The sequence below is a fragment of the Panulirus ornatus genome, chromosome 4 (genome assembly GCF_036320965.1).
Source record: "Panulirus ornatus isolate Po-2019 chromosome 4, ASM3632096v1, whole genome shotgun sequence".
NCBI lineage: Eukaryota > Metazoa > Arthropoda > Malacostraca > Decapoda > Palinuridae > Panulirus > Panulirus ornatus.
Window position 1 is genome coordinate 30,729,770 of NC_092227.1, and position 13,093 is coordinate 30,742,862.

At 40.9% G+C, this 13,093-nt stretch overlaps 1 protein-coding gene across 1 annotated transcript in view; it reads left to right on the plus strand.

Annotated features, from left to right (window-relative positions):
- The window catches only part of Cht7 (chitinase 7), a 45,071-nt gene extending 41,634 nt beyond the window's left edge, over window positions 1-3,437 (plus strand). The window contains exons 12-15 of the mRNA XM_071693945.1: window positions 1,396-1,581; window positions 1,707-1,829; window positions 2,803-3,007; window positions 3,159-3,437. Coding sequence (XP_071550046.1) covers window positions 1,396-1,581; window positions 1,707-1,829; window positions 2,803-3,007; window positions 3,159-3,373 — 729 coding nt within the window. The 3' untranslated portion in view covers window positions 3,374-3,437. The remainder of the gene's footprint in view (window positions 1-1,395; window positions 1,582-1,706; window positions 1,830-2,802; window positions 3,008-3,158) is intronic.
- The last annotated feature ends 9,656 nt before the right edge of the window (window positions 3,438-13,093 follow it).

Here is a 13,093-nt window from a genome sequence, read left to right on the forward strand (position 1 = left end):
GTACGGGGGAGGGGGTTCTACACTGGTGGGGGCCCCATCTCTTGTACTGTACGGGGAGGGAGTTCTACACTGGTGGGGGCCCCATCTCTTGTACTGTACGGGGAAGGGGTTCTACACTGGTGGGGGCCCCATCTCTTGTACTGTACAGGGAGGGAGTTCTACACTGGTGGGGCCCCATCTCTTGTACTGTACGGGGAGGGAGTTCTACGCTGGTGGGGACCCCATCTCTTGTACTGTACAGGGAGGGAGTTCTACACTGGTGGGGGCCCCATCTCTTGTACTGTACAGGGAGGGAGTTCTACACTGGTGGAGGCCCCATCTCTTGTACTGTACGGGGCGGGTGTTCTACACTGGTGGTCCCCCATCTCTTGTACTGTACGGTGAGGGAGTTCTACACTGGTGGGGGCCCCATCTCTTGTACTGTACGGGGAGGGAGTTCTACACTGGTGGGGACCCATCTCTTGTACTGTACGGGGCGGGTGTTCTACACTGGTGGTCCCCCATCTCTTGTACTGTACGGGGAGGGAGTTCTACACTGGTGGTCCCCCATCTCTTGTACTGTACGGGGAGGGAGTTCTACACTGGTGGAGGCCCCATCTCTTGTACTGTACGGGGCGGGTGTTCTACACTGGTTGGTCCCCATCTCTTGTACTGTACGGGAGGGAGTTCTACACTGGTGGAGGCCCCATCTCATGTACTGTACGGGGCGGGTGTTCTACACTGGTGGTCCCTCATTCTCTTGTACTGTACGGGGAGGGGAGTTCTACACTGGTGGGGCCCCATCTCTTGTACTGTACGGGGAGGGAGTTCTACACTGGTGGGGCCCATCTCTTGTACTGTACGGGGGAGGGAGTTCTACACTGGTGGGGGGGCCCCATCTCTTGTACTGTACGGGGAGGGAGTTCTACACTGGTGGGCCCCCATCTCTTGTACTGTACGGGGAGGGAGTTCTACACTGGTGGGGGCCCCATCTCTTGTACTGTACGGGGAGGGGGTTCTACACTGGTGGGGGCCCCATCTCTTGTACTGTACGGGGAGGGAGTTCTACACTGGTGGGGCCCCATCTCTTGTACTGTACGGGGAGGGAGTTCTACACTGGTGGGGGCCCCCATCTCTTGTACTGTACGGGGAGGGAGTTCTACACTGGTGGGGGCCCCATCTCTGGTACTGTACGGGGAGGGAGTTCTACACTAGTGGGGGGCCCCATCTCTTAAAACATCCCCACCTACCACACAACCTCGTATATTTATATATTGTGTTTACATGAACTACGTCCTGTTTACATAGAGGGACAAAAAGAATATATACCATTAACGTCGTAAGACGCGTGATACCCCACTGTAAGACCCTAATCTGACCTCTCTTGACCTCGTGTATGTGTCTGTACGTTAACAGGACTTCAGCATCCGGGAATGGAAGAAGGAAGGCGCGCCTGCGCAGAAGATTATGGTGGGTATGCCCACTTACGGGCGCTCCTTCACCTTGAGCGACGTGGCCAAGTTTGACATCGGGGCAGAGGTCACTGGTGGAGGCGTACAGGGACGGTACACCCAGGAGGCCGGGTTCATGGCCTATTACGAGGTCAGAACGAGTCTTAAAAACATCTTAATGGTCATAAATGGTGGACATATATATATGGAAGAGGGTGAGACAGGTATGTGTCACTTGTGTGCGAGGGTAACAGGTGTGTACGTGTTGTTGTGCAGGTGTGTGACTTCCTGTACGAGGACAACACGACGCTGGTGTGGGACAACGAGCAACAGGTCCCGTTCGCGTATCGTGACAACCAGTGGGTCGGCTTCGACGACGAACGGTCACTCGAGGTCAAGGTGAGGTCATTCTCCTTATCTACCCACCTGCTCGTCTTGTCTACCTTTCCTCCTTCTTATCTACCTCCGTAGATATCTGTTTATCTTCGATCTACCTTTCCTCCTTCTTATCTACCTCCGTAGATATCTGTTTATCTTCGATCTACCTTTCCACCTTCTTGTCTACCTCCGTAGATATCTGTTTATCTTCGATCTACCTTTCCTCCTTATCTACCTCCGTAGATATCTGTTTATCTTCGGTCTACCTTTTCTCCTTCTTATCTACCTCCGTAGATATCTGTTTATCTTCGATCTACCTTTTCTCCTTATCTACCACCGTAGATATCTGTTTATCTTCGATCTACTTTTCCTCCTTCTTATCTACCTCCGTAGATATCTGTTTATCTTCGATCTACCTTTTCTCCTCCTTATCTACCACCGTGGATATTTGTTTATCTTCGATCTACCTTTCCACCTTCTTATCTACCTCTGTAGATATCTGTTTATCTTCGATCTACCTTTCCACCTTCTTGTCTACCTCCGTAGATATCTATTTATCTTCGTATCTACTTATCTTAAAGTATTTATCTGTAATTATACGAGTTTCATGTGTGCTTATAGTTACTATAGTTACCCTTCTAAATTTAACGTCACGATACATCGTTTTCTCTTATACTTAATCCCTCTATTAAATGGTTACTAAACTCCCTACGATATTCCTCCTTGCTATGAACCTTTATTAATTGCTAGTTGTAGCAGTTTATATCAATTATGTCCTATTTGGGTTTGTATTTCGATCTGTACGAGTCGAAATTACGAGCCATACGAAGTTTATTAAAAGATCTCGTTTTCTTCCACCTTTCCACCTTCTTGTCTACCTCCGTAGATATCTATTTATCTTCGTATCTACTTATCTTAATAAGTATTTATCTGTAATTATACGAGTTTCATGTGTCCTCCATGATTACTATCCACGTTTCCCACCTTGCTTTAGAGCGACTGGTTGATATCGGAGGGCCTGGGAGGCGTCATGTTGTGGAGTGTCGACATGGACGATTTCAGGGGGAACTGCGGTGGGGAGAAATACCCACTGTTAAACACCATTAACGAGGCGCTCTCTAACTACTCCGTGGCCCTGACTTACGAGGGGCCTTACGAAAACACTGGCACCCTGGAGGGCAAGAACGCGAAGCGGGACCGTGAGTATTACCCCCTCCTTCAGCGCCTCCTTCGGCGTGTGTACCCCAATCATATCCTTCATAGTCCCAAAAAATAACCTAATTTCATCTCATATATTAACCCACCTTCTGTACCCTAAGTCTAATAAATAAGATGGTCTTCGCCCTGCAGCTACGGAGGTGGTCTGCGACGAGGCGGATGGCCACATCAGCTACCACGAAGACCAAACGGACTGTACCAGATATTACATGTGTGAGGGCGAGAGAAAACACCATATGCCATGCCCGGTGAACCTGGTCTTCAACCCGGACCAGAGCGTCTGTGACTGGCCAGAAAACGTCCTTGGGTGTGAAACGGCCATTACCGCAGTGGTAGGACGACGGTGAACGCCTGCAGGAACCCGTGTGTAGATAAATAGGGAAATGAATGAAATGATTTAGACTAAAGAAATGATTTTAAAACTCTCGCGTCTGGTGTTTTGTATGTGTCTGTCTCGAGGGCGTTTGTATTTGTGCTTGTGGCCTCGCGAGAACTGGATGGGGTTTGGTGTATTGTAACCCACGGGAGACTCTGGGGTGTGTTGATATATGGGGTTGATATGCTAGAGCCCCAGAGAGTCTCTGGGGGGGTTAAATAAGGGGGTATATATCTACCCCCTTTTCCCCCGTACGAAGAATATGGCAACACTAGCAGGAAACAAGTGTTGCCTTCACATGAGCTGATAATTTTTTAAAATTAACCTGGGAAATAATAATGATGTTCATTTATTACAAAATTATCGCCTATAAAGATGTTACAAGGTATGTGTGTGAGTATGTATGCGCGCGGATGTGTATGTATACATGTATGTACGTATACATACACATTGGCATATACATATTCCTTTCATATGAAGGTGGGAGGGTCCTAAAATTCATGGGGTAAACACATGATTCTAAAAAAAAAGAAAAAAAAATTACTGCATAGTTCACAATACACAAATTACATGCAAGACAGACGTGATACAAGTATTGCTGAGTTCTGTATCATTTGCTGTTGTAATGACGCCCAGGTTTGACCCCAAGCCTTGGCGCTACCCCGGAGAGCGGGGGTTTGGCGCCATTTTTTACCCCCATGTTCCAGTATTCTGGTCAACAGAGCATTTTATTTATTTAACATGACGTGTCTTTTGTGGCGTACAATGACAGCAAATACCAAATGAACTTATTAATACACACAAAAAAAATATGAAAGAATTAGTTTAGATAGAAATTGTGATATATTACTGGACTAAGCTGAATTATTAGATTAAAAAGAAGTATATGGCAACACTCACGCTTTGGCTGACGTTCTCGCCTCCGTTTTCTTTTCCTCCTTAATTTACATCCTGGCATTTTTTTTTTTATTCCTTTAAGAATAATGTATCAGAATCGCTCTGCTCTATTACATGGCTCTGTCTCGCTGTTCGTACGACAGTGACGGAGTTTTAATTCACACAAAATGACATGGGGAAGAACCAAATTACTTTGTCATTACCATATTTTAGAAGACTTTATTGATAGACTTGAATAATATCATGCACTTGTGTTGACACATAAACCACAGTTAGACTGCAATCTTTTCCTTTTTTTTTCTTCCCCCTTTTTACTCTCTTTTAGAAAGAATATATATACATATATATATACTTTTTCATTGTGAAAATGTTTAGTTATACTGTGAAATAAATGTACATATGGTTTCTAAATGGGATTTTATTATTGATACCTTTTAGAATACTGTTCCTAACCTCCTACAATACATCGAGAGTTAAAGAGATGGATTTTCTTGAAATATTTTACTTTAAAAATGCAAGAAAATTATCAATGGCTATTTTATATCAATTTCAGTGGCAATAAATTAGGGTTTTCTAATTTCCTCTCTTGCTGAATCCTGGAGGTATTACGTCACTGCACTTCCCTTCCTCATGAGAATCCGGAGACGTGATTGGCTCTTGATGTAAACATTAGGCTGCCATGTTGGCCGGGTGTTGAAATCTTATTGGCCGAGAGGTCAAGGGGGGCGTGGCCTCCCTGCTTGTGTTTTGCCCAGCGTAAAGGCAATTACAGTATGGCTCAGTTTGATTGAAAGTGCTTTAGACAATGCATTAATTGGCTCATTCCATCATTACTGTTATAAATACTGATATAGAGGCGAGGTGAAAGACATATATGGTCTGTAGAGTGAAAAATATAGTATCCTTGTGGTCAGAAATGGGTTATTATCAACATGGATCTTCAACATAGCTGCATTCAAGGTATGCAACATCATATATATAATATATATATATATATATATATATATATATATATATATATATATATATATATATATATATATATATATATATATATATATATATATATTCTTCAACACCCATTTAAATTTTCAGGTGAAGAATAACCATGTGTGTGTGTGTGTGTGTGTGTGTGTGTGAAGCCCTGACGACACTTACTGCCTCTAACAAGCCATTGGGTAGTTGTGAGGGTGTCGCTCGTTATGGATCCAACAAGCTGACACAATCGTTATCTCGGATACGATAATACATCTGCCAACACCTTGACGTTCTTATCTGTAGAGACGAATAATTTGATATTACAGCTGATGAAATGATTGTAGTTCAGTCATTAACTCGTTACGATATAGCCCGTACCCCGCGGGCGGGCGTACGACCAACTCTATATCATATAGACACACAGTTGCGAACGTGTGTATGACAATGTATATTATATAGACACCCAGTTGCGAACGTGTGTATGACAATGTATATTATATAGACACACAGTTGCGAACATGTGTATGACAATATATATTATATAGACACACAGTTGCGAACATGTGTATGACAATATATATTATATAGACACACAGTTGCGAACATGTGTATGACAATATATATTATATAGACACAGTTGCGAACGTGTGTATGACAATGTATATAGCTTGTGATATAGATATATTTTGAATTAGAATCTAGTGCTATATCTTTCCATATTAGAATAAGCTTTTTAGAATTAACTATGAATATGTATGACCTCATTAGTAGACGATGTATATTATCATACATACACTGCTTCCTTATTTATATCCTCATGTGCCCTGGGCCAGAACCAGGTCATCCGGTGTCGTGTGGTGTGTCCTGGACACACCACACGACTGGTGACCTACCTTGACCTCATACACACACACACACACACACACACACACACACACACACACACACCTGCAAGTTGAATGCAACAGTTCCCCCTCAGAAGTGGTTCAGGTTTATCTAACTACCACAGGGTAGTTAGTCGTTAAGTACCAAACACTGGGTAGTTTGCCTATTCAGGGTAGTTACGGGATATAACGAGGTGTGAGTAGTTAGCTTAGCTTAACTGCTTCCTAGCGAAACAGAGGCATATGTGTGTGGGGGATGACCCGCCCACACACCTGGCTTCATCGCTGAGGTCAGGTGTGTGGAGCTGGTGACCTGGGAGAAGAGGTTCACCAGGTCAAATATATAGAATCTATGTTGATATAATGTTGCTCTATATCGTATATAAACACCTCTATACAACCCACCTAGAATTCGACCTGGTTCCATATAACTCTAACAAATGAGTTAATTGTGCCATTCACCCATTAATAATGTGTATATATAAATATATATATATATATATATATATATATATATATATATATATATATATATATATATATATATTAATGTATATATCAATGTATGTATTAATGTATATATATAGGGGATAGGGGAGAAAGAATACTTGCCACGTATTCCCTGCGTGTCGTAGAAGGCGACTAAAAGGGGAGGGAGCTGAGGGGGGCTGGAAATCCTCCCCTCTCATTTTTTTTTTTTTTTTTTTAATTTTCCAAAAGGAGGAACAGAGAAGGGGGCCAAGTGAGGATATTCCCTCAAAGGCCCAGTCCTCTGTTCTTAACGCTACCTCTCTAATGCGGGAAATGGCGAAAAGTATGAAATAAATATATATATATATATATATATATATATATATATATATATACATATATATATATATATATATATATATATATATATATATATATATATATATATATATATATATATATATATATACTGTTCAAATGAACAGGTGAACAACGGTGAACACAGACACCAACACGACCAGAACACCTTGAGAACATAGAGGAAATACAAAGGATTCAAATCAGTAGACATTACCATGTTTGAAGATCACGAGATGTGATGTAAATAATATATTTTTTTTTTGTGCATTTGAGGACATAGAGGATTGAATATGATGGGGTGGGGGGGGGCCGGAGGGGGGTAGGGGGGTGGTCAGAAAATGATGGGGGGGGTGTGTTGACCTGAAAATGACTTGTGGGGGGGGAGGGGGGGAAAGGACTTAACTTGACCTGTTGTGAATAGTCTCAGGTCAAGAGATGACTTGTTTACCCTTCTCTCTCTCTCTCTCTCTCTCTCTCTCTCTCTCTCTCTCTCTCTCTCTCTCTCTCTCTCTCTCTCTCTCTCTCTCTCTCTCTTCTTCTCTTGACCTTGGAGGTAAGTGACTGACCCCCCACCCCAGGTCAGGACGGGTGTCCACATGGTGACCTGGGAGGTCAGCAAGGGGCCGTGGCCTCCCCAGGTCATGTATTTCAGGTCAGGATGGATCCTCTTGGTGACCTGGGTGGGGAGGGGGGGAGTTGAAGGCCCATGTCTATAGTGTCCTTCAGGTCAATACAGGTCATTGTAGTGACCTGGGAGGTGAGGCAGAGGGCCTTAGCGTCCCGTTGACCTGTTCTTCAGGTCAATACAGGTCATTGTAGTGACCTGGCAGGTGTGACAGAGGGCCTTAGCGTCCCATTGACCTGTCCTTCAGGTCAATACAGGTCATTGTAGTGACCTGGCAGGTGTGACAGAGGGCCTTAGCGTCCCGTTGACCTGTCCCTCAGGTCAATACAGGTCATTGTAGTGACCTAGGTGAGGCAGAGGACCTTAGCGTCCCGTTGACCTGACCTTCAGGTCAATACAGGTCATTGTAGTGACCTAGGTGAGGCAGAGGGCCATGGCGTCCCGTTGACCTGTCCCTCAGGTCAATACAGGTCATTGTAGTGACCTGGCAGGTGTGGCAGAGGGCCATGGCGTCTTTAGGTCAAACGCTTCCTTCTTCCTTCGCTCGTACGTGATGGAAGATAACATTATCATCTTTTCCCGAAATTTTTAAAAAAATTTCATTAATTTTTAATCTTTAATTTTCTTAAAAATCAAAAAATTAAACTTTTCATTAAAGTTAAATTTTTGATCATCTTAAAAATCGACAAAATTAAACATTTTCCTTAATTCAAAATTTTTAGTTATCTTAAAAATCAATAAAATCAAACAATCTCATTCATTTATCATTTCTATTTATCTTAGAAATTAATGAAATTAAACAATCTCATTCATTTATCATTTCTATTTATCTTAGAAATTAATGAAATTAAACAATCTCATTCATTTATCATTTCTATTTATCTTAGAAATCAATAAAATTAAACAATCTCATTCATTTATCATTTCTATTTATCTTAGAAATTAATGAAATTAAACAATCTCATTCATTTATCATTTCTATTTATCTTAAAAATCAATAAAATTAAACAATCTCATTCATTTATCATTTCTATTTATCTTAGAAATTAATGAAATTAAACAATCTCATTCATTTATCATTTCTATTTATCTTAGAAATCAATGAAATTAAAAAATCTCATTAATTTATCATTTCTATTTATCTTAGAAATCAATAAAATTAAAAAATCTCATTCATTTATCATTTTCAATTATGAAAATCAACGAAACTTTAAACGATCAATAATTTTTTATTTTTATTCATCTTAAAAATCAACGAAATTTTAAACGATCAATAATTTTTTATTTTTAATTATCTTTAAAATCAACAAAATATATTATTTTAAATTTCTGATCACACGTACCATAGCCAGAAGAGTTGAATAACACTATATTGCCCCCAGAACTCCATAAGAAACTCCTGGATGTTTCTCTTCCACCGCGCTGTAGGTGGATACGTAGAACACTTCCACCCTAGACTCCACCTCGCTGTAGGTGGATACGTAGAACACTTCCACCCTAGACTCCACCTCGCTGTAGGTGGATACGTAGAACACTTCCACCCTAGACTCCACCTCGCTCTTCCACCTCGCTGTAGGTGGATACGTAGAACACTTCCACCCTAGACTCCACCTCGCTGTAGGTGGATACGTAGAACACTTCCACCCTAGACTCCACCTCGCTCTTCCACCTCGCTGTAGGTGGAGCGGTGGAGTTCGATCCCCCTTCTCACCCCCTCCATTCCTTCCCCCCTCACCCCCCCTTCTTGTAGCGCCCCCCCCCCAAACACACACACACACACACACACACACACACACACATACACACACATACACATACACACACATACACACACACACACACATACACACACACAGACACACACACACATACACACACACACACACACACACACACATACACACACATACACACACACACACACACACACACACACATACACACACACACACACACACACACATACACACACACACACACACATACACACACACACACACACACACACACACACACACACACACACACACACACAGGGGGGAGGGGGCACCAGGACCATGTGAGACCTGGCACAGGGTTCGAAGTCCCTCAGTGGGGACACGGACCCATAACAAGGCAGGGGCCAAATTTGGGAGCAGGCGGAGGGAGGGAGGGCACGAGACACCCTAATCCCATAACAGTGGGATCAAACTCTCCTCCATCGATCCCTGGATGTCCCAGGTCCCGATAAGAACCCATGGGAGATAAGAGATAAAGAAAGCAGGTGTCTGGATAGTGAGATATAGTGATAGATATAGTGATAGATATAGTGATAGATATAGTGGTAGATATAGTGATAGATATAGTGATAGATGTAGTGGTAGATATAGTGATAGATATAGTGATAGATATAGTGGTAGATATAGTGATAGATATAGTGATAGATGTAGTGGTAGATATAGTGATAGATATAGTGATAGATATAGTGGTAGATATAGTGGTAGATATAGTGATAGATATAGTGATAGATATAGTGATAGATATAGTGATAGATATAGTGGTAGATATAGTGATAGATAAAGTGATAGATATAGTGATAGATATAGTGGTAGATATAGTGATATAGTGGTAGATATAGTGGTAGATATAGTGATAGATATAGTGGTAGATGTAGTGATAGATATAGTAATAGATATAGTGATAGATATAGTGATAGATATAGTGGTAGATATAGTGGAAGATATAGTGATAGATATAGTGATAGATAGATAGTGACACGGAAATGGCCCAGCCTGGTTGTACTGGTGGAAAGAGAAAGTCCAATTACCTTCACTTAACGATGGCTACTAGATATGAATACGGGTCATCACCAACTGCTTGTTTGATCGTTAGGTTAGACACTACGTTCTAGAGAACACTGGGCCATGAAGAATTTTTCCCCTCCTGTACTAGAACATTTCATGAACATATGAACACTTTCCATTAGCATATCATACCGGAAATTGGACTCTAATTGTAAACAAGAACAAGAAACATTGTAAACAACCCGCATTGTTGACAAGGACAATACATAAACAATGATGTTTATAACAAACAAATTGACCACTTCATCTACTATAATCACGACCCCCCCCCACCACCACACCCCCCCCCATCAACCACCCCCCCCAAATCATTAACACCCCCTCCCCCCCCCTTCCCCCGCCCGTGACAGACCATCGCCAGTCAGATCAAACAAGAAAGGAAAATAGATATATCTATATATATCTAAGACATCAGTAGATACTTGAGATAGATAGATATATCTAAGACATCAGTAGATACTTGAGATAGATAGATATATCTAAGACATCAATAGATACTTGAGATAGATATATATATCTAAGACATCAGTAGATACTTGAGATAGATAGATATATCTAAGACATCAATAGATACTTGAGATAGATATATATATCTAAGACATCAGTAGATACTTGAGATAGATATATATATATCTAAGACATCAGTAGATACTTGAGATATCTATATATATCTAAGACATCAGTAGATACTTGAGATAGATATATATATATCTAAGACATCAGTAGATACTTGAGATAGATATATATATCTAAGACATCAATAGATACTTGAGACAGATATATATATCTAAGACATCAGTAGATACTTGAGATAGATAGATATAGAACAATATAGATCTTTGACTTGTGATGTGGCCAGATAATGACATTACGATGTGATAACAAGTGAAATGACCAAACGAACTACCCTCGTTAACCACTGGCTGGCTCAACCTTTCCCTATTGGTAATGGTCGAACTTAACGACTCATTACCTCGGGCGAATTGTCGCCGGCAATTCCCTTCGGTCGTCTCTCAGAGAAGGGGAAAGGGGGGTCGAGAGAGAGGGGAGGGGGTTGGTGTTCCCCTTTCCTTTCCTCTCTTCTCTCTCTCCCTCATTCCCCCCTCACACACACACAGAGTGGGCAAGGCCTGACAATAGACATCTACTTTCACTTTAGAGCGTCCTCCACACACACACACACACACACACTCACACACACACACACACACACACACACACACACACACACACACACACACACACACACACACACACACACACACACTTGACCTCACTGTGCTACAGTTAGGGTTTTCTAAGTTAACAATGTGATTGATCAAGTTAGAACAGCGCTGTTCTCTTCATTAATCATGTTCATCATCATAGTTCATCATTATCCTGTATTGTTCATATTTCCTACCCCCCCTCATATAAGACCTCAGTCACTTCTAACATGTTCTAAACTTCTTCTAACGTCTTCTAACGTCTTCTAACGTCTTCTAACGTCTTCTAACACATTCCTATCCCTCGCGTGTCCATTCACATTCTGTCTAATGTACTGGAACTACCTAACAACAGGGACCAATCAGGTAATGACCCTGTAATAACAGGCGAACCATCCATCCAGTCTCGTAATTACGAGGGTATTCACGTATGTAGCCGGGGCTCCGGGCCCGGTTAAATAACCATCTCTTTCCTTAATACACATATCATCAGATTGAAAAAGATGATGTGATTATTACACGAAAGTGCACTTGGGAACTCTTCGTGTTTCATATTCCCCCCGTGGACTCATAGGAATATACTTGATCACGCGCAAAATTGTGATCCTTTCCAATATATATATATATATATATATATATATATATATATATATATATATATATATATATATATATATATATATATAGAGAGAGAGAGAGAGAGAGAGAGAGAGAGAGAGAGAGATAACTGAATAGATAGATAGATAGATAGATAGATAGATAGTTATCTATTTATTTATTTATTTATGTATTCATATTTATCATACATACTCGCTGTTTCCCCTTATATAGTTTCCCTTTTTGTGGAAGGATTTATATATAAAGTTATAAGAAACTATGAAATAACAAGTATTTTATACACTGGGTGTACGTAATAAGCTCAAAATTTCAGTAATTAATATAGAATTAAGTTACAAATTTAATCAAAATAATTAAGAAATGTTTACGCTTTTTTTTGTCTTCCGTTTTCTAATATTTTTTTTAGCCATAACTAAAGTTTTTCCATTTGGTTTACTAAACATCCACTGATTGTCCATGACCACTATACACACTCATACACACTTACACCTTAACAATTTCAGTCTCACTAATTATAGAATTTAGATATATGTATAGAAATAGATTGAGCAGAGCTGAGTAAATTATCAAATTACAGACTTATTGACGAAAAACATTTTCTATGAGAATTTTCAGGGTAGACTCAAGGAATCTCACTTCTCGTTACTTGGTTCTTAAAAGAGAGGAATACACGTTCACCTAAGCATGGGGCGAGCAGTTCTACATCTACTGGGGATCAGACAAGGTCATTAAAAACGAAAGTAGATCTGTGGTAGACTATTAGACGGGTTTATTCAAGTAGACAGAAGGTGACAGATGCTGTGGGCTATG